At 42.5% G+C, this 23,582-nt stretch overlaps 1 protein-coding gene across 1 annotated transcript in view; it reads right to left on the bottom strand.

Annotated features, from left to right (window-relative positions):
* Positions 1–23,582, bottom strand: part of GRIP2 (glutamate receptor interacting protein 2) — a 169,601-nt gene that overhangs the window by 114,632 nt on the left and 31,387 nt on the right. Inside the window, exon 2 of the mRNA XM_078151683.1 lies at positions 156–236. Coding sequence (XP_078007809.1) covers positions 156–236 — 81 coding nt within the window. The remainder of the gene's footprint in view (positions 1–155; positions 237–23,582) is intronic.

The following is a 23,582-nucleotide window of genomic DNA, read 5'->3' as shown; positions in this document are numbered from 1 at the left end:
ATGGCTCTGCCTTGACTATCAGAACTGTGTAATCACTCAGTCCCCATCCTACTCACTACTCCATCTTGGGCCTGGGGTATTTCTTGGGCCAATAAATTCTACAAAGTCTCACCGATGAAAGGAATGGAGGTAAACAGGATGAAGGGACTCATTACCTGGAATACTTTGCCTTCGGCAGACCAGGGCTGTGTCTGCACCACCTGAATCTTTACTTCCCTTTGAATAAGGGCCATCATCTACAAAAGAGAAAGAGGGAAAATGGTTTGAATACAACTGTCATTTCCATCTGGGCTCCCCTCTCCTTTGAAGACGTCATCTTGTCCCGTATCCATGTGACCTCAGAATGCATTATTTCATGCCACAGTTTCAGTTTGGTCCTTGGAAGAGATGGGGGATTATAACAGATTTATTTCCCTCTCATTTAATTCTCTTAAAGAGAGCCAAGTCTGTCAGCCTTTAAATCAAGTGAAACGGGGAAAAGATGTAAGACCATCCCTAGAGTGAGTTATGCCAAAAATAGCATCAGATCGAGACATGAAAGACCCAGGTTTGAATGAAGATCCTGAATCTAACTTGCTGTGTTAGTTGGGTGTGGGAAATAAATGGCCACAAAGCTCTTGTCAGGGTCAGCTTTCCACTGTTGGGGCCTCAGTTTCCTATTCTGCAAAATGATGGGGCTGGCTTAAGGGATCTCTAAGACCCTAACCAGGAAGCTAAGTGGTGCAGTGGATAGAATCTGGAAGACTCATCTTCCTGAGTTCCAATCCAGCCTCAGAAGCTCACTAGTAATATGACCCTGGGCAAGTCACTTGACCCTGTTCACCTCAGTTCCTCATCTGTAAAATGAATTGGGGAAGGAAATGGCAAACCACTCCAGTGTTTTTGCCAAGAAAACCCCAAATGGGGTCATGAAGACTTTGAAATGACTGAACAAAAACAACAAAGGTCCCATGTAACTCTGACATTTTCTGATCCTGTTTGAATTTTAAGCCCATTATTATAGTGATGGGTTTAAGGATGAAGAATAGGGCAGAAGCTGTTTTCAAGACCAGTTACATACATAGAGCCAATAGCAACCTATGTAGTAACTTGAGGAGCATGAGAAAGTCTCCATGTCCAAAGATATCTCCTTTCCTGCCTCCCATGATGCCTAAAATTTCACTACTAGTGGGAGATTCATTTCTTTGGATCTTTAATATATTCAATTAAATAAACATTTATTAGATACTTGCCATGTGGAAGAGACTGTGATGGTAACTGGGGATACAGAAGCTTCAGCATAGGGCTTGTCCTCAAGAAGCTAAGGGCATAGCAGGGGCTGCTATTTCTTCCGCCAGCTGGTATTTGCATGGCATTTTGAAGTTTACAAAGAGCTCTATTTTACATACATCGTCTCATTTGCTGTTCACAACCTGCCCTGGGAGGTAGGTGCTGTTATTACCCCCATTTTATAGATTTCCAGAGTCAGGGCAACTAGATAAGTGGCAGTGGCAGGATCCACAACCAGATCTCTCACTCCATATCCAGGGGTCTTTTCAAGACAGCACACAACACGTACACAGTTAAGAAGAATACAAGGTGGATGTGATAGGGACAAAGGAGAAACAAGATTCTCTAGGAAGAATCTGAACAGGAAGAGAACATTTTCAGCTGGAGGGATAACTTAATGGTGGAAGTGCCATTTGAGCTGAGCCTTGAAAAGAGCAAGATTCCAACAGATAGTGAAAAGGGGGGAATGTATTCCAGGTATAGAGGATGGTGTTTTCATTTCCTGGAGTCCCCCCAAAATGTGGATCCTGCTAGGAGGGGCAGCACCTTCAGTTCACCATCAGCTTCTAGAGTAGTTAGGACTAGCTGACAGTTACCTGAGAACAAGACCCTGGGAGAATGAAAAGCAGGACCTGTTTAGGGGTTAGAAGGTGATGAGAGAGAAAGGAAGCTCTTTGACACTGATTTTTTTTGAGACCGTGTCTCCCAGTCTTACCCAGCCTAGAAATACTATGCCCACTGATGGCCGGTCTTACTTCTGGTCAGCATAGAAAACTTTGACCTTGTTCTCCTGGGAGGCGTGGTGTGCTCCCTCTTCCCACACCACTCTAGGAAGCTTCGTCCCAAATTCTCAGTTAGTTCTATCCCTACTGAAGCTTAGAACTTCTGAGCTCAATCTATCCACTAGCCCCGGCCTCTTCCAGTAGCGGAGATTATGGCACTGGGCCACCACACTCAGCTGACGCTGGCTTCTTTTTGAAAAATGTTTTATTGCTGCATTTTTTCACATCTCTGTTATTTATGGAATCCCCCCCCCCAAAAAAAAATAACACAACCTTTTCCTTGTAGCAAAGAAGTACAATTCATAGGATTGTCGACTGAGGAGCTGAAAGGGACCTAAGAGCCCTTAGGGTCCCTCCTCCTCTTTTATAGACAAGGAGATTGCTAAAGAAGTGAGGTAACTTTGCCAAGGTCACATGAGTTGTAAGGGAAGAACTGGAATGGGAACCCAGATCCTATGAGACCAAATTCAGCACACTCATCCCATCGTACCACACTGCCTCTTATGCAAAGGAATCAATTCATTGGTACATATGAAGATGCACATCTCATTCTATACCAATAGACTGCCACCTCTCTGATGATAGGAAGGAAACATGCTTCATCAACATGCAGTTGTGATGATATGAGTCTTTTGGAAAGAGCATTTGTCTAGGGCAGAAGACCTGGATTCAGTACTCACCAGCTAAATGATCAGGATAAGTCATATCACTTCTTTGGCCGTCAATTTTCTCAGCTGTAAAATGGGGATAATAATGCCTATATTTTCTACCTCACAGGGTTGATACTGTATAAATCTTAGCTTGCACCAGAAATGAGAACTTCCCCTACTGCTGATGGGTACCATCTGCACTGAGCTCAGTATATGATGGGCAGTGGATAGGTAAAGGCCAGGTAAAGGCCGATCTTCGCCTGTTGGGACTGGGTAAGTCAGTAACTCCTCATATGCCTGTGGTAAGTCAAAAGGCTTCTTTCACATATCGAGGGGATGTTATTATCTCATTAATAAGTCACGATTATAATCTGAAGATACAACCCCATTACCCCATAGCATTTGTAGAGAAAGTCCTTTTCAAATGTGTTCAAGATGCTTTCTCATCCATCACAACAGCTACGTGATGGAGACAAGGTAGGGATGATCAGTTGCATTTTACAGATAAGGAAACCAAGGCCCCAAAGAGCTATTGAGTGACTTGCCCATGGTCACATCAGTGATCAGAGTCAGTCAGGACTTGAACACTGGTCGTCTGACTCTGGACCCATGCCCTTCCACAGTGGCCAGTCTTTGTATTTGGCTTGAGTCTCTCCAGAGCAGTTTAGTGAGGCAGAATCACCCATGCTGAAGTATTGTCCAGCACAGTGCAATTTCTTGATCCAGACAGGCCTCAGGAGAGATCAGTGGGTGCTTAGGCACGCCTGAGACACAGCAAGCATCTGCTAGGAGGCCGTAGACACCATGCTGAAGCATGGCCACCAATGGGGCTGCCAATCTGACCTCAAGTGAATGGGAAAGGACAGAAGAGAGAACAGAAGCCTGGGTTCAAATCCTTTCTCTGACACTGAACTACCTGCCTAACCTTGGCCAAGTCAATTAACTTCTTCAGTTAAGTCTCAGTTTCCTAATCTATAAAATGGAGGTTATAGGGAGATAGATGAGATGACCACAAAGGTGTCTTTCAGCTCCTAATCTATGACCTTATGATCTTAAGTTCTATCAAGCTGAAAAGGTCTCAGAGATGGACCATCCCAGAGAGAAATCCAGTGGGGTGTCACATGGTAAAGAAGAAGGGTTACCATGGCAACAGACTCCACAGAAATGCCAAAAAGGCAAGGGGACGCCTGTAGATTTACAATTCAAATTCCAATACTTAATGGGTACTGAAAGCGGCAAGCTTTGTATGTGACTAAATCATTGGTGAGTTTTCTTGAAGAAGAAAATTGAGAGAGACAGAGACAGAGAGATAGGAAGAGACAGAGAGAGAGAGAGGCTGCTGAGATTCATAGAACTACACTGTCTGATGATTTATTGACTAGTCTGGTTGAAGGAGAAGGAGAATGCTAATTGATCAGAGGCATACAAGTGATTGATTGCTATGGATGTGCAAAGTAATAAGCTCCTCCCCTTTTAACAAACTCATTCTGGACTAATCTCACAGTACTCTCTGCCCCACCTCCTTTATTCCAAATGGCCCCATAGTCTTGTCTCTCACATGTGATATTCCACTTTGCCTTTAACCAGGTAGGCTCCCATGCCGAAAATGCTCTGCCTTCTTACTGCTGCATGGCAGAATCTCTAGTTCCCTTAAAAGCACAACTCTGGTGCCCTTTTCCTACAAAAGAGAGACCTTTGCTGACCTCACCATTTCTCACAAAAATTTACCACATATTTACTTTGCATATGCTAATCTCTGTTCATGTTACCGAGTCAAGTGAACAAGCATTTATTAATCACCTACTGTATTCCAGGCACCATGCTAAGCACTGGAGATTCAAAGAAGGAGATTCAAAGCTCCTCAAGGAGCTCACAGTCTAATGGGAAAGTCAACATGCAATTGTAATCAGGGTAATTTGGAGAGTCTCTCAGAGGTAAGGGAACTAAGAATGCAAGCTCTCTGGGGACAAGACCTATTTTGTTTCTGTCTCTGTATCGTCTGTATCTCTAGCATGTAGCACTGAGCCTGACACAGGGAAGACACATTTAAAACTGAATTCAACTGAATTGAGAGCAAGATCCTTGGGAAGGCCAAGAGAGTCCTACAAAATATCCACCTGACCTGAGAGAATCTTCTTTAACACCTTAACTTTAACCCTTTATTTCCTTTTGACCAAAACATGACTCCATAACAGGGGCTATTGACATTTTTTGTATCATGGACCTGGTAGAGAAAGACCAAACTCCAATGCAGCAGCCTAGAAAGGGATGAAGGGGAGGCAGGAGCCACTAAATTCCAAACAGAGGGATTCATATTTGGTCCTGGGGTAAGAGGGAGCCATTGGAGTTCATTGAACAGAATGTTTGCTGAATAATGAAGTGCAGAGCTGTTGACCCAGAGCTTCATCCCAAACCATGGGTCTCTCACATGGGTATCTAGGGCTCCTGTTTCTCCTCATCCTTCTCCTCTTCTTCTGCTGACCATCATCTCTCTCCATCAGTCTCTCACATGGATATCAGAGCTCCTGCTCTGCTCCCCTTGCCATCTCCTTTCCCTCTTTCCTTACAGCTGACCTCAGACAAGGCTGTGTGCCAAAGTGATTGACATGTGACATTATTTCTCCTCATCCTGAGTAGCAAGGCAATGCAAAAACCTGAGACTCAACAGTCACGCCCTCTACCTCCAACATGGGTTTCTTTCCTCATCATTGTATAGAAGTGGAGCAGGGAACTTAGACTCTTTGCTTTCACAAGTCCTATTTATAGCAGTTTGGGACTGGGAAGGAGAGGGGAGAAGTCACTTGGGGCCATCCTGCTCTGATCTCAGTTTCCAAATCCCCAGTGAGCTCTATCCTGTAACTAATGGACAGGGTGGCCTTTTTAGTATTATGTTTTAATTTTTATTCTGAACTTAACATACATCAAACATAATGGACATTTGTGTGTACATAGTAAAAATAAAACAAGGATTGCCCATGAAACTTCAGGTCTCTCCTATGTATAGGTTGCTTAATAACCTGTAGGTTCCATAACATTTAGATTCCAAGGCTATCCTGCTTGTCTGTTCTTTCTTCTGTTCTTTTCTCTCCATTAAAGATGCCTCAATGACCTTGTTTTGAAAGAGTTGTCTTTCAAAAGTTCAGCTGTGGACTCCTTCAGACAAAGACTGTCTTTTGCCTTCCTTTGTATCCTCATCACTTAGTACAGTGCCTGGCACATAACAGGCACTTACTGACTTTTACTGACTTGACTTAGAATACATCAGTGGGACAAGCATGAGAGGAGAGTATATGGCCCAGGCTCAGGGGTATGGAGGGAACTTCATGGCAGGGTTAGCTCTTGGCAATATTGTGAAGTTGACAAAGTATGTCTTTAATCTTCCCATTTGTTTTCCTCTTTTGATAGAATTTTCTCATTCCCAGAATGTCCAGGATTCTATTGTTTCATGTTCCTTCCTTCTCAGATCACTTATCCATGCTGAGATTGAACTGGCTTGTGATAACCTGTAATGTGGACACTATTCCCAGAGGTTCTGGTACTTCCATAGACATCAACTCCCAATGCTTAAAGATAAAGTATGATTGGAAAAATGTCTGGCATCCCCCAGAGGTAGGAAATGAATTGGGAGGGAATAAGTGTTTATATAGCACCTACTATGTGCCAGGCACTAGCTAGGTGCTTTTTAAAAATAAATATTATCTCATTTTATCCAAAGAGTAATCCTTCAGGGTAGGTACTATTATTGTCCCCATTTTACAGTTGAGGAAACTGAAGCAAAAAAATAACATGACTTGCTCAGGGTCTTCTGGGTGAGGAAGGGACCTGAAACCACAGCCCAAATATCACTTACATCTAAAGTCAGGTCCACTTGAGAGGGATTTTACTCTCTCTTAGACTTGTAAGGTCAGCCCTGAAGATAACTGAGCAGGAAAAGAGGGGCTGTAGAAAATGTTACCCCGGGAAATGTTTGGAGAGGAAGGACTATGGAGCAATGTGTATGGCTTTGGGAGAGTGGAGGTGGGAGGATCATAGGACCATTGATTTAAAGTTAGAAGAGGACACCTAACTCAACCCCTTCATTTTACATGAGTAAACGGAGGCCGAAAACATTGCTCCAAGTTCACACAAGAAGCAACTGGCAAAGCCAGAATTTAAATCCAGATCTTCTAACTCCAAATCCAGTCTTCCCTCCATTTTGCTAGGGGGAAAGTAAATAGCTACTGCCAAGAGTCCTAACAAGAATACCCGCCTGTCTTCCACCCTGAAGCTGCCTACAGATCATCATTAAAAAAAGGAAGGACAGAAAAGGAGCATCTGAATTGGGGTTGATGCTAGCCCATTAGAAGCTGGTAGGCAGAGTCTTTATGGGTGAGAAATGGGGCTTTGGTTCTCCAGCTGGCTTTTTCTGGCCTCTGTGTTTGCACTTCCCTTGAAGTGGCAACTAAATGAGCTTGCGCAGTTGATTTTATTGGCCATCCAAAGACAAAAAGAGACATCATTTCGTAGGACATTTGGTCACATCACATTTCTGTGCTCATGATAAGTATCTGCAAATAAGAGGCCACAAAAACAATTGCAGTTTATCACCAACATCCCTTGCAGAGAATGAAAAGGTGGAGAAATTTGATGAAGTCTCTAAGACCCTCCAAATTAAAGCAACATATACTTCAATACTTGGTGACTTGAAGGCATATGTGAAGATGCCAAATAATTAGCTAGAAGATATTGTTCAGGAGTAAGAAATAAGAGAGATCAAAGACAAGTACACTATGTAGAAGCTTCATATCTTTACAATACAACCATTTTCTTTTCGAGAATGTTTAGAAGGCACTAGACATGATAAACACAAAATAATGAACTCAATTATAATTTAATAGACAAGAAAAGACTGATTGCTGATGTAAGAGTTATTCCTAAATCCTATGTAGTCAGGACACCAACTTTTTAGGGGAAAGGATTAAAATTAATTTAAAAAAGTAAAAGAATAAAAAACAAGGAAATGTGGTGCATAATGAAAATAACTCTAACTTGGCCTTTTTAATTAAGTTATTAATAATGGGAAATGGAAGAAGGAAAGAGCATCAGTACCATTTACAACAATTTTTTGGTAAAATTTAATCACTGGAAATCAATTAACTGAACAAGGAGACTAAAAAAAACCCTAAAAGCTGTCTTAGTCAGCAAAGAACTGATTGACTCACCAAGCAGAAAGACAGGCCACTTAAAGGTAACAGTGGTTTTGAATATAAATTCAATTGTAAAATCTACAAAAGATGGTGTAAAAGTATGCCTCCCCAAAACATCAAGAAGTAGTGAAGGGTAAAATGAATTTAAAGAAAACTGATAAGACACCTAATAAAGCAAAGTTAGGCTGAGGACATTTACAGTTGTAATTGGAAGGACAAACAAAAGACAAAAGATGGAAAAGATCTGCATAGATTTTTATAACAAACTCTTTTCACCATCAAAGAAAGTAAGGTTACTACATTTGGTCTCTGACATCACAGCCCAGATATGCTTATGGGGGAAATAAAAATGACATGAAGAGGAAAAGAAGATGGAACAAAGACCAACTATACCAACTATCCAAATATACACAAAAACTATCTGCGCCCAATGAGATTGATGGTCAAAGTACCCAAAGGAGGAGGCGATACCAAATTAGGACAAGAATCTAAGTCTCCTTTCCTCCCAATCCGGTACTCTTAGAAACTTTTAGAGTGACAATTGGACAAGGTTTCAGGGAAAAATAAAAGCTCAGCTCTGCCCATGGGGAAAAATAATCTCAGGCCTTATTATTGTCAGAAAACATTTACCTAGAGAATTATACACTATTGACCTACATGCCTATTTTCCTGTCTCCATAGAATTTATAAGAAATGATTTACACATGCATTGAGTACATGAAGGGATTTAAAAAGAGGCTACTATGCTTTTATAAATGAAATTCCACAATAGACCATACCTTTACCATTACATAATTAACTAAAAGTTGCACGAAATACAAGATCCCACTATGCTTATTTTTTTGTAGATAATGAGAAGAAAAATCATATATTTGGCAGAGCAAAACATGGCCTTAAAAGCTCTTCTCCAACATTGTATCTGCTATGCATTTGTCAACATTATAAAATATCCCCCAGAAAATATTTTGTTTGATGATTTTCTGATGATTAATATCAAGGAAGAGATAAAACAGTCCCCAAAGGTGTTAGCCAACATGATGAAGGATATCCAGGCCAGGGCCTAAGTCAGAGAAGGATGGCCTATACATGAGGAGGACCTTCAGATGCTTCTGTTTGTAGATGCCATTAGGGTGATTTCACCAAGCTCCTGAATACTATAGAGCCTCCTAAAATGAGTCACTCAAAAGAGTTTGGCTTAACTATTCACACATAGGAAAACCAAGTAAATAAAAAATGCTCATAGTCCAGACTATGCCATGAAGTTATGAAGTTGCATAGGCAACATAGAGTACATCCACTCCATCCATATCTACATATCCATCTATCTCTACCTTTCTATAGCTTCACCTATCTACATCTCTACCTATATCTATCAATCTGTTTATCTTTCAATCTTAGATACTGCAAATAGGCAATAAGTTGGATGGATAACCTATAGAGTTTGTCCATAAGTGCATATGTAAATATGTAGGTATGTGTACATAAACATGTGTGTATACATATCTATCTGTCTGTCTATCTATTTCTTAGATATAGTAAATGGTTAATGAATTGGATGGATAACCTATAGAATCTATCAGTGCAAGTATGTATATATAAAATACATCTATCTATCTATCTATCTATCTATCTATCTATCTATCTATCTATCTCTTAGATACAGCAAAAGATCAAAGTATTGGTTCCAGATCAGAATAAGAGGAGAATGTGCTAGGAGGTCCTTGGCAAGTAAATGACTCTAAGCTTCTTTCTGAAATAAAGACCTGTCTTTTGAACATCAGGATTCTTCTAGTGATTTTGTATAGCTGTGAGTCACACAGCACTGCTGTCTCCAAAGAATTAATGTTGAGCATCACCCAAAAGAAAATGGAGGGGTGTGTTATACATGTGAAAAGACTGCAACACATTTCAAAAAAAAGGATTAGGAAGGAGAAGCAGTGTAAAAAAATGTCATTTAAAAATGTATGATGGAAAAAGTCATACATTTATAAGTAGTGAGAAGAACGGAGATGTGATGACAGCCCCCATGCTCTACAGGGATACTGGAGATGTCAGGAGAACCTGAAGAAACCCCCTCCCAGCATGGTGAATGGACCCTCTGATGGAATGGATAAGAATACTACAGAATGGGCAGGATGGGTGCAATCTGCATCCTTACAGAGAACATCTAAATTGATGAAATCACAGATTTACTTGAGTATCTGAGAGTCTGTCCCCCCACCCCGAGTGGGCATCTCTAGGAAAGCTTTATGCAATGGGCTGGGCTATACATTGGTGGAGATTCTAGGCACATAATGAACCAATGGTGGGGCAGGATTGACTGTGTCACAAGGTCACTGGCAGCTAAGTCACTAATGACAGCTTCTTGGCCCTTCCCTGCTCAGGTGGGCCTGTGCTCACAGTCATAGTACCTTTATAGTCAGAAGTTGTAGAACTTTGGTAGAGACTTTTGTTGTTGAGTCATTCCAGTCGTGTCTGCCTCTTTGTGACCCCATTTGGTGTTTTCTTGGCAAAGATACTAGAGTGGTTCGCCATTTCCTTCTCCAGCTCATTTTACAGGTGAGGAAACTGAGGCAAAGAGGGTTAAGTAATTTGCCCAGGGTCACACAGCTAGTAAGTGTCTGAGACCAGATTTGAACTCAGGTCTTCCTGACTCAAGGCCCAATGCTTTATCCATTTAGCCACCTAACTTCCTCTTTGACAGAAACATCGAAATACAAATCAAAGAAATCTAATGTTTCTTTGAGATTATCTATCCCAATTTGCTTATTTTAGATGAAGAAACAGGCCCTGAGACATGAAGGGGCCTGCCCAAGGTCATACTTAGTGAACAGCAGAATCAAGAGAAGAACCCCAATCTCATTTTCTCCCAATCCACTACTCTTAGAAATAACCCAGTCGGGGTTACAACTGAAAAAGACTGCAGTAAGAAGCAAGAATTCAACTATCCCAGTCCCTCTGCATAAGCCTTCTTCCCTTCCCTGGGCAATTAACTCAGTAATGAATAGCTGAGTACCCTATTGAACCTTTCAAAAAAAAAATACGTATCATTAATTCTGCTACGATATGTCCTGCTGTTCAAACGAGCCCAGTCCCTGCACTCTCCTCTTCCCTGCTTCGTCTGGGGGCCAATGATGAGCAGTGGGGTTTCTGCTCAGTCCTTTAGCAATTATGTTCAATTAATCAAGGAGTCAGCTAAGAAAAGTCAGCAAGTTGCCGAAATGTCCATTTCCTCTGATTACTCTTTAGAGCAGGGCTCTTTGGAGCCATTGAGACTCGGCGTCTCCCTAAAATCTTCCCAGGGCTGGTCATGAGATGGCGGGGCTAGAAGGGACCTTGGTGGATAGAATAAGGACAGCTGAAACGTAAGTTATACGACACAAGTTTTACAGAGTGTTTTCTAAATACCGTCTTGTTTGATCCTCACAACAACAACCCTGTGAGGGAGGTAGAACAGGTATTATTGTCTCCGTTTTACAGATGAGGTTTGATCTAGTTAGGGCATTTCTCCATGATTATACAGCTCGTAAATGTCATAGGTGGGATTTGAACCCTGCCCTCCATTAATGACAATTTCAAGGTGCTTTCTCTCTAGATTGTCACCTATTAATCAATCAAATAGCATTTATTAAGCACCTACTATGTGCCAGGCACTGTGCTGAGGGCTGGGGATAAAAACAAAGGCAAATAATGATGGTAGGCCCTGTCTTCAAGGAGCCCACAGTCTCATGGAGGAGACAAGATTCAAACAATTCCATCCAAACAAGTTACAGATGGGTTAAAGGGGGAGAAGGAGTAGTCTCAGAAGGAAGGTGTTAAGGTTAAGGAGGACTGGAAAAGGCTTCTTACAGGAAGTGAATTTCAGCATGCTGGGGATGAGGAGGGGGGAGAGAAACTTGGTTGAATGGAAGGTATGTGTAGAGAACTGGTGGAAAGAGCCTAGAGATGTGAGTTAGAATTGTCTGTTTAACACTTTTGGCCTCCCAATAAGACTCGGGCTTCAGTATCTGTATTAATAGGAAAGAAAAGTACTTGAATTCTCTGCCTGAAAGTCCTATTATTATGAAGAGAGCCCCCTGACTTTTGGTTAACACTGAAGATCACAAAGATGTGAATGATCTTTAAAAATGAGAAACTTCATGTCAATTTATGGTATTATTCTTTACTGGAAAGGATACCTTTTTGGCAAAAAAAAATTCTTTTTTTAGGCAATTAGGGTTAAGTGACTTGCCCAGGGTCACACAGTTAGTAAATGTCAAGTGTTTGGTATGAGACCAGATTTGAACTCAGGTCCTCCTGACTTCAGGGCCGGTGCTCTATTCACTGCGCCACCTAGCTGCCCCAGAAATTGTTAATTCTTGAAAACACATTTTCTTATAGCAGCATATGTGATTTTTCTTTCTATATATGTAATAGTTTTATAACACCAGGTCTAGGCCCATGCCCAAAGCATAACACAACTGACCATTCCTAGATTCCATTCTGGCTGGCCACTGGTAAAGAGATTTGGGTGTGCAGAGCGCTATGCAATTAATTGTTTGTCAATAGGTCTCAGTCAACCTGAAAATAATCATTTCAATGCAGAATTTTAACGTCCATAAACACAGTTGTCCTTAGTCATAAATAGAGCAGGAACCTGCCTACATAGAGTGATTTTCAAGGTCACCAAGGAAAAACCACTTGCCTCCAAATCTTTTCCTTAGCTGTCTGCTGGCTGATGCCTGACATTCTTTCATTGGAGGACAGAACCTTTCCTTCCTCAGGAACAAATAAACCTGAGAATATAACTTCCCTTAGCATGGTACCCCCACCACCCCTCCTTCCTGAAAGGTAGATGGGAGCCCAGAGACTGATGCAGGTGGAGGGAGAATGGAGCCTTTCCCGAGAGCAGCCTTAATGTGAGGGTAGAGATCACTAGGGCCCTGCGAACCTACAATGGAAAAGCAGGAAGACAAGGAAAACTTAAAATGTTATTCTTCAATATTTATGGTCATGAAAACATCAACAAAGAGACTTCTGAGTCATTCACTCTGTTACTGATAAGGCACACTCCTAGGCAGGAAGGGTAACTTATCCCAGGATTGTGTTTACACTGCTGTTTCAGAAGCTCAGAAAAGAGGAAACAATGGTGGACCTGGTGGCTTGGTTTTAATGGCCACGCCCCCAAATGACATCACATAACATACTAGAAAGAGCACTGGAGAAGAACGGACTTCAAGAGACCTAAGCTCTGGTTTTGGCCCAAACGCATCTTCATTATGTGACCTCAGCCAAGTCTTTGCCCCTCATTGAGCTTCAGTACCTCTGGAAAATAAGGGGTTGAACTGAGCATGGTGGTACATGCCTGTATTCCTTGCTACTGGGGAAGTTGAGACTGATGGCTCACTTGAGCTCAGGAATTCTAAGATGCAGTGATTGGGAAAAGGTGATTGGGAGTCTGTACGAAGTCCTAAATTCAGCATAGTAAACTTCCTTGTGAGTGGGGTATGTGTGCTGTGCTGATCTGCAGTGGGATTGGACCCATGGGTGGCCATTTCACTTCCAGCCTGGTTAGATAGGTTAGGAGGGAAGGAAGGATGGAAGGATGGAAGGAAGAAAGGAAAGAAGGAAAGAAGGAAGGAAGGAAAGAAAGAAAGAAGGAAGGAAGGAAAGAAGAAAAGGAAGAAAAGGAAAATAAGGAGGTTTGACTAGATCTAGAGTTTCTAATTAGACTGATAACCCTATTTCAACATAATTGGTTTCCTTATAATCTAGTGCATTTTATTTTGTACATGCAAAAATCTTTTCTGAGAAAGGGGCCATAGAGTTTCATCAGACATTGCCCAAGGGGTTCATGGGACAAAAAATGTTAAGAGCTACTGTCCTAGATGATATCCAATGTCCCTCCATCTCTAAATCTTATGGCCCCATCATTTTTTGAAAGGCATAGTTATGTTAGGATAATCAAACCAATCTGAGCATTGCCCTCGTGCCCTTAGTTCTGGTCTAGTCTCCTGGCCTTGCTACCTGATTGGCCAATGGCTAGAACTGATTCACAAATGTGGCAACTCCCTTTGAGGTAGCTGTCTTACTAATTTATTGATAACTAGGCTTGTACTAAGTACCTAAGCTGAAGTACTGAGCACATAAGCTTAAACACAAAGTAACTTACTTCAAGCTGATTCAGAATATTCTCCCTGGTTCAAAGACCTAGGGCCCAATGACAGGGGGTATGTAGAAAGGTCACAGAGTCATAGGAAGAGCAGAAGGGTCACCAGAACACAAATTGTTAGAAGGATTGTCAAAACCAGAAGAGGTCTTAGGAAGTAGACTACCAGAGCTGGAAGGGGTATTAGAACACAGAATGTTAGAGTGGGAGGGGGCTTAGAACACAGAATGTCAGGGCTGGGAGGGACCTTAGAACACAGAATGTCAGGGCTGGGAGGGGCCTTAGAACACAGAATGTCAGGGCTGGGAGGGGCCTTAGAACACAGAATGTCAGAGCTGGGAGGGACCTTAGAACACAGAATGTTAGAGCTGGGAGGGACCTTAGAACACTGAATGTTTGAGCTGGGAGGGACCTTAGAACACTGAATGTCAGGGCTGGAGGGACCTTAGAGCACAGCTGGGAGGGACCTTAGAACACTGAATGTCAGGGCTGGGAGGGACCTTAGAACACAGAATGTCAGGGCTGGGAGGGACCTTAGAACACAGAATGTTAGAGATGGGAGAAACCTTAGAAAACAGAATGGCAGAGCTGAGAAAAACTATAGAGGACATAAAATCCAGCTCACCCCATTTTCTTCCTTTTTTTAAATTTTTTTTTCTTTTTAGGTAACTGGGGCTAAGTGACTTGCCCAGGGTCACACAGCTAGTAAGTATCAAGTGTTTGGTCTGAGGCCGGATTTGAACTCAGGTCCTCCTGATTCCAGGGCTGGTGCTTTATCCACTGTGTCACCTAGCTGCCCCCAACTCACTCAATTTTAAAGGTGAGGGACTAAGGCCCCAAGAGGAAAATTCTCTCCCCCCCCCCCCCCCTCTCTCTCTCTCTCTCTCTCTCTCTCTGCTTCACATAGAGCAGCTTAACTGCAGAACCAGGCTTCAAATCCATTTCTCTTGCCTTCCAGTCCAATAATCTTTCCCTTCCATGGGGGTTTTAAGGAAGATAACAAGAAAATGTCAGATGTCCATTTCAAGAACCAACAATTCCATATATATGAATCAAGAAGAACAATAATTGTCTTTTACCGTATGGACAAGAACTCAGTGAGGAACAAGGTACATGAACTCCTACAGCTCATGGATATCACTATAAAGAGAAACTACCTGTCAATGGAATAACTTGAAGAGAAATGTCTTATATTGGCAAAGCAGGCCTTTCTTGAAAGTTATCCAAGTGAATGACCCCTCCAGAGTGAAGAATGACCAATAAAAACTAAACAATCATTGCAAGGGAAGAGTGGCTTTGAAGATACTGTCGACTCTATTAATCAAGGGAATGAGCAACCATAAATCCAAGCAGGAGGGAAATGAGGATCTTCATAGAGAGTGACTCCATTTTTATTAGGTTTCTGAAGACGGGTGTTATCAACAGTAGAAAGTGAAAAAGTGCTGGGTATGATCAGGAGCCGCCAAGAGGAGCCGAGGGCTTTTATTAGGGAGGACACAACTCTAGCAATGATATATGGTGGCTTTTCATCTGTGCTACAAGGCCGTGGGAGGGAGGGCAGAGAGGCTGGAAAGCTGGAGGTCGGCCGGGGGACCTAAGAACTGGTGGTCGATGGGGAGATGAGGATCTGGAGTCTGATTATATACAGTGGGCTTAGAGGTTGGAGATCAGGAGCCAGGACACAGGAGCTGGGCAGGAGAAGTGATTGAAGACATTGACCACCTGACCCAGATGTAAGAGGTGACAGCATCCACACAGAATGTTCTCATGAGAGGGACAACAGTTTTAATCCAGGAATTGTCAGTCTCAGAGCTGGGAAGGCCATCAGAGGCCACATGGTCCAGCCATATCTGCACAGGACATCTCTTTACAACATGGCCAATGAGTCTGAAAGCAGTTTTTCCTGAGGTCACACGGCTAGTTATGGAAAAGGCCAAGACTGCCGCCAAAGTCAGGTTGTCTTTCCATTTCCATCCTTTTGGAGATGCTCAGGAAAGGTTCCCTGCCCAGCGTAGAAAGATGCACAATGTGACTGGACCTCAGAGCATATGCTATCCTAGGGAAGATTTACAAGCTGTTCATACAATGGCGAAGTTTGTCTTCCCCCAGCCCTAAACAAGGAGGCTTTCAGGGGTTCAAAGTAGAAAGAATTCCTGCAGTTTCGATCTGCTCCTTGGTTCTGTTCTTCTGAATGAACATTTATTCACAGTGGAGGATGCAATGCTTCCCACATATCTAAAAGGACCCCAAGGAAGGACAGGAAATTCACACAGCCACAATGTGATTTCATTAGCTGCAGTGTCCTATAGTAGAGGAACAAGGGATTGGAGTTCTGAAGACTTGAGTTTGAATCTAATCTCAACATTTACTAACTGGGTGATGACAGTGAGTCACTTAACCTCTCAGTTTCCTCATACGTGAAATGGGAATAATAACAAATATCCTACAGTATCTGATAGAGTTATTGTGATGATCAAATGAGATCATGTATGAACAGTGTTTTGAAAACTTTACAGTTATGTGTGTGTGATTAATATTGAGAGATATGGGGGGGGCTTTCTCTCTGAGTCACAGGTATTGATTCTAACCCAGCTTTCTTTTATATGAAAGTCTTTGGAGATCACTGGAAAAATTTTCAGGGTAATTTTCATGGATTGGTCCAGTTGCCTGGAGGAATACAGAGGTAAAAAAGTAAATGGAAAAAATGAGACCTCAAAGACTCAGTGGGAAGGGCTGATCTAAGGAGAGGTGAAAAGCCTAGGGACCCAGGAAGGAAGAAGATGAATGAGATGGGTTTGCCCAAACTCATTCATACACAGAGAACAGAGACTCAGTCAAGGGAGATGAGTAGAAGGTGATGTCCACTGTCTTCCATGGAGACCTTTTGTCTGGAATGAAGGGCAACATAACCTGGGCATGGAAGACCCATGTAACATGATTGTTACATTGTACATTGTTACATTGTAACAATCAGTTAGGCTGCCAGTGCTACTCACCCCTCTCTCCAGCTCTAACTGCTCCTGAACCGGCATCATCTCCCAGGCAGGAGAGCCAAACAGCAGTGGCTTCTGAGGTCAGGCAGGGAACAGTGGGAAAAAAGACACACAATCTCTGCTGACAATTGAGGGCAGTGGCATCAGGGCCACTAGCAAAGGGGTCAACAAAAGAGCAGTGAGTCAGGGAGCCAGAGAGAAAAGAGGTCAGAGGAGGAGCTGTTGGGGGGGCAGTGGCCAGAGGAGAGGCTATTGAGAGAGTATATGGGGGCTCTGAACTCCAACTAAGAGGATTTAATGAGTCTGCTTCCCTTCCTGAGGCCTTATCCAGAAAACTGCTATAAGTCACTTCACAAGTCCCTGGGGGGAGTAAGGGAAGGAGGTCTCAATTATTTACAGGTTTCTGTGTCCTTTACTATGTAAGTAAAACTTTTCAGTGTCTAGACATGAAGCTGAGTGTGACCTTTGGGGGAGGCAAGATGATAGACTTCTAGGTTCTACCCCCTAGGTCACAAATATGTCAGAGAAATAAGAAATAATAAAGTACACCCAGGCCCTTTGTGTCAAGAGGAAGCCTCTGAGACCTGAGAGACAGGAGCCCAACAGTGATCATTCCTGCTCATTTCTTAACTATCTTTTCAGGCCTATAGGTCTTGCACCCCCAGCTGAATGACAGATTCCCTCGAAAGCACTGATCTTCAGGATTCTTCTCTTGTCTCCCAACTGTGCTTGTGGGATGGGTTACACAGTAGACAGCTGGTAAGGAGACAATGCTTGACTTGCCGGGTCTCCAATAAATTTACTTACTCTCTATGCTGCCTTCCCTTCTCTCCACTCTGGTGCCTCATCTTACAACCTATCTGATAAGGAGGAATCAGAGAAGAGCAGAGACATAGGGAAGGTACAGCTGAGACACATTTCAGGCAGCAAATCAAATCACTTCAACTCAATTTAACTTGTGTGAGGGAAATGGGAGGGGGTGCATGTGGGGAGACCTGAGTCCCATTCCCAGCCATTAGTCAACTGTGTGACCCTTCCCTGTACCTCAATTCCCATGCTAACTTTATGTAAAATAAGGGAGGTGAGCAAGAGTCAATTTAATTAAACAGGCATTTATCTAAGTACCCACAGTGAGGGCCAGGCCCTACAAAGTCAAAAAATGAAACAGGGCCCTCACCTCATGGAGCTCATGTTCCAGTTGAGATAATAATGGGATCGTGGATCTAGTGCTGAAAGGGACCTCCAAGGATCTAGTTTAACCCCCAGTTGGCCAGGCTTGGAAGATGAGTTCAAATGCGGCCTCAGACACTTCCTAGTGTGTTCCTGGGTAAGTCACTGAACTTCTGTCTGCCTCAGTTTCCTCAACCTTAAAGTGGGCATAATATTAGCACCTGCCTCCCAGTGTGGTTGTGAGGATCAAATGAAATATTGTTTATAAAGCACCATGCACATTGCCTGGCATATGGTAGGTGCTTAATAAATGTTTATTCTTTTCCCCTTCTCTTCCCCCTATATGAGAGGCAGGACTTAAACCCTAATTTTGAGGCTACTTTTCTATCCACTATGCCACACTGTCTCTGTGACTAGAGACAAATTACTTAATCCCTCTAATCTTCAATTACCTTAACTGTAAAATGAGGATAATAAGTGTTGTGCTGCCTACTTCACAGATGTGCTCTCAGGTAATCACTTTGCAGACCATAAAACACTCCAGAAATAGAAGTTGTTAGTTATAGATAGGGGCAGCTAGGTGGTGACACAGTGCGTAGAGTGCTGGGCCCGGAGTCAGGAAGACCCATCTTGTTGAGTTCAAATCTGGCCTCAGACACTTCCTAGCTGTGTAACCCTGGGCAAATCACTTAACCTTGTTTGCCTCAGTTTCCTCATTTGTAAAAAGAGCTGAAGAAGGAAATGACAAACCACTCCATTATCTTTGCCAAGAAAACCTCAAATGGGGTCACGAAGAGTCAGACATGATTAAAAAATGACTGAAGAACAGTTATAGATAATTATTATCTGTAAAATGGGAATGATGATATTTAGACTGTCTTACAGAGTTGTCACAGGGAAAATACTTTGGTAGAGAGCATGATCATTTATCACATGACTAACTAAAATTACTGTTGTTATTGAACATGACCAGGTATTCTGTGGTATAGACAGTAAATGCTAGGGGAGATCAAGAAGAGATGAGATCCATGTGGGGTTGGCATAGTGAGGAGAGGCTTCACATAGAGAAGGTTGGCCAAGCTAGGCCCTAAAGGAGTGATATGCTTGGGATAAGTGGAAGCACAGCCTAATTTGGGGGCAATAGCACTGTGCTCAGCACAATACGTGGTATTTAGCAGGTGCTTAATAAATGATGGTTGACTGACTTAAAGGAATAACAGAAAGACAGAAATGAGCAGGATATGTCTGGAAAGACACTAACCTGGATAAAACACATGGCTTTTGAGATGGAGAGAAGAAAAATTTGGAGGGATTGCTAGGATGTATGTATGTGCATTGTGATAAGGACTATTAAAGGAGTCCCCTGAACTTGTCTTTTTGATTACCTGTTGACTACTGGGGGAAGGGGATAGATTATAATAGACCTGAAATGCCCGACAGCACTTGGGTTTGACATGACAGGTGGTGGGAGCTATTGAAGAATCTTAACTGGGAGAGTAACCTGAGGAAAAGCACAGTTTGAGGATAATCTGCCTATGTAGGGATAAGTTGGGTGAGTAAAAAAAAGAGAAAACAAGAAATGGAAGAGGAAGATGCTGCCATCTAAATAAATGTTCCTAGAAAGATATGATGATGTAATGCAAAGAGTACTAGATTGAGGGTCAAAGGAACTGGGTTCAAAGCTTTGTTACCTGTGTGATTTGGGGCAAATCTCTTAACCTCTCTGGGCATCCATTTCCTCATCAGTCAGATAAGGAGGGCTGAAACACATGACTTATAAGGTCTCTGCCACCTTCAAATCCTAAAATCCTGGATTTCTTTTTTATTTTCGGTCTCATGTGCATGCATGTGCATGTGTGTGTGTGTGTGTTGTGTGTGTGTGTGTGTGTGTGTATTCAAGCACACACTTGTGCTTATGAAAGGAATATATGCCCTCACTCCCTGCCAGATGAGGCTGACAGGAAATTACATTCTTGATGAGGCCGATGGCTCCAGGCGGCCAGAGACAGTGGGCTACTGCCCAAGGTCCTTATCAGCATGACCCACTCTATCAGTGGTTGAAGTAATGAAAGTCAAAGAAAAATCTGCCCGGAGCCCAGCCTTATTGATGCTGTTGATTGTCAGAGCCTGGGGAGGTAGAGCAGCAGTAGGTGGGGGGACCCCTGTGGAGGCTTCTAACCCTCTGGGTGCTGAGTCAGTGGGAAAGGGAGTCGTCTGCTCAGCCTCCCGGCCAAACTCTGACTCACAGAATTGGAGAGGGAGAGGAACCACAGAAGCAGTCGAATCTAATCTTCCTTCTAACACACAAAGAACTTTGACAGCATCCCTAAAAAACAGTCAGCCAGCCTCTGCTTGAATACCTTCGGAGACTGGGAATTCACTGCCTCTCAATAATATCTCACATTTCATGGTGCAGTAAAAAGAGCACCAGGCTAACTGTTGGGAATACAAAAATAAGCAAGCGAGATAGTCCTTGCCCTCAAGAAATTTACATTCTACTAGGGGAAGATAACACATCAAAGGTGAAAAGTAAGGTGGAGGTGGGAGAGTATGAACTCAGGAGTATGGCTTGCAGACGGATGAGAAGTGGGTAGTGGGGCCAGTGACCCAGCTAGATAATATGAAAGCTTACCAATCAGAGCTTAGAGCCCAGAAGTAGGATTCTGAGTGTTGGTGGGAGGAGGAAAGGGCTGGCGTGCAGGTAGCATGGCTTGGAGATGTCTGGGAAGCTAGTAGCAATGATCTTTTCTGCCTTCCCTCCCCCAAGTCTTCTTTCCTCCAGGTTAAACATTCCATTTTCCTCAAATGCTCTTCACATGAGAGTTTCTAGACAATCCTAGTCACTATCCTCTGCATGTGCTCCTGTTTGAAAATGACTCTCTTACAAGATGGTACCCAGTACTGGACCCAATCTGATCAATATAAAATATGAGTTCTCATTTGTCTCCAACTACTCTGATCTATGTGGAGACATCTCCAACTTTGGTTTAGGTAGGGGAGGGGGGAAACCCACAGCCTTAAGGCCACACATGCCCTTCTAGGTCCTTAAGTGTGGCCTTTTGACTGGGACCTAGAGGGCCATATGTGGCCTTAAGGCCTCGGGTTCCCCACCCTGGTTTAGGGTTAGGTGATCAAAGATGTAGAGTTAGAATGGACTTTAGAGATATCTTGTCTAATCCTTTCATTTTACAGATGAGGAAACTGAGACCCAGAGAGGGGAAGGGATCTGGCCAAGGTCACACAACTGCTAGCTGGCAACGTTTACTTGTGTTTGTGCCTAGTCTTGCTAACTTGCAATTACATTATACTACACCATGCCCTTCAGTCGCAAAAATGGGAAGGGAAATGATATTTGGGCTGGAGGAGTCCCAGTTGCTAAAATGTAGTCTTCACTGGATAGATAGGCTTAAGCATGGGTGAGGAGGCAAAAGGCAACAGAGGAGTAGCCTTTTAACTAATATTAAGCACAGGTCCGACCTGAGTCAGAAGGGGGCACCTCCACCAACCTATGACTAATATATGACAATATATTCAATTAAGATAAGGGATGTGTAGTTCTGCTGCAGAAGAACGAAAGACAGCATTAGACTAATGGTCATCTCAATGACCCTCTTGATAGCAGACACTCCCCAATCTCTAAGTTTCAAGCTTCTTGGGCTGAAACTCCCACTTCAGAACTCAGCATCTTTGGAGTCTGACACCACCAAGAAACCTTGATTCTTGACCTGGCTCAGCCTACCATTGGTTTACGTTCTTGCTTGTTGGCCAATTTGGACTCAACTCAGGGGTGTGCTGATTAAATGTTTTGACAACGGGCTCTGAAAAAAAAATAACACATGACATACTTTTGGAGTTTAAGATGCATTGTTAACATTTTCTTCATTACTTTCTTAAGTATTCATTAAAAATAGAGAATTAGAAAACTCCACAATAAGTTAACCCCTCATTTGTAGCCTTTGCTGATTTCTAAGGTGTTCATGCTCATAATGAAAAGTGAACAGCTGAGCCTGTTTGAGCTGGCTCTGGCATGCCTTTCATTCCATCCCTCTTTCCCTGGGGAAGGAGGCACCTATAAGCCCCCTGGCATAGGGTATGGCCGATGACCCTCATCTAATAGGAGAAAAAGAGGTAAACCAGATACATATGTCATTGAGAAAGGTCTAGCTCCTATGGCAAACCCCTCACATAGGTAAATGAAAAACCTTGAATTCCATCGGCTGTTTAGTTTCCACTTGACTTATGAGTGGAATGATAGTGACACACTTGGGTTTCACTCTTTCTCATACCCATTACCACGTACACCCCTTATAACCAGTGGATAGAATATCATTGTAACATAGAGGGAAATATCACTGCATTGGGAGGTAAGAGACCTGAGTTTACCCTTGACTCTGCCACTTGGTCATCCTACATCCTTGGGCAACTTATCTTCCCACTTTGCACTTTAGCTTCCTCCTTTGTAAATAAGGGAGGTTGTTTTCAGTATCTAAGTTCCTTTCCAGTTGGAAAATTCTTTTCTATAACTAAAAAGTGCTATTGAGAATGCTGACCTGCTTATCCTAAGCTCAAACTTTTTGGCCAATGTTTCCGTGAGATTATTTCAGTTTTAATCAGACAATCACAATCTCTGAAAGTCAAGTGTTCGAGAGCAGAATCTAGTCTTTCAATCAAGCAATTTAATATACATGTAATGATATGCACAATCATAAATATGCATCAGGGTAACTGGGAATAAATGAGCAGCAGTTCACACAAATTACTATAATTAATATCACCCTTGGATAGCCCCAAACAACAAAAAGAAAAGTTTATTTTCCAGTTTTCTCTGCTTGCATGGTGAGTTTTCCACTGGTGTTTATAAATGAAGGGCTTCAAGGCTTGCAGACTTCGGGCTTCTGTTACCTCATCTGATCCTCATAACCAAGTGAGGTAGGTACAAGTCTAGTATTTTCCCAAGACTTAAGTCAGATTTACTGTCCTATGCTTTGCATATCCTATTCTCTTCTCTCCTTTTAAAATCTGAACAACATTTTCTGGTCTCATAGGACTTTTCTTATTCTCCACCATCTTTCAAATGTCACTAAAAGTTCAGTAATCACATTGGTCAGTTCTTTCAGTACCTGAAAATGACTTGAATTCATCAAGAACAGCTAAGTTGTTTCCATACTATCTCCTTACTTATTTTGAATAGCGTCAGCTAAAAGTCATTCTTCTTGGCAGAGAAGACAGATGTCAAGTAAGAATTACCTTCTCTCTGTCAATAGTTTTCCCATCTACTTTGAGTGATAGGACAATCCTTACTTTACAAATATCCTATGTCTCCCAATATGACTGCTCCTAAACCTTCTTTATATCCCTGCTTCAGCTCATTCTCACTTGTAGCA

The sequence above is a fragment of the Phascolarctos cinereus genome, unplaced genomic scaffold, assembly GCF_003287225.1.
Source record: "Phascolarctos cinereus isolate Bilbo 61053 unplaced genomic scaffold, phaCin_HiC Scaffold_4;HRSCAF=312, whole genome shotgun sequence".
NCBI lineage: Eukaryota > Metazoa > Chordata > Mammalia > Diprotodontia > Phascolarctidae > Phascolarctos > Phascolarctos cinereus.
Note: the sequence above shows the minus strand (reverse complement) of the source record. Positions and strands in the feature narration are given on the sequence as shown.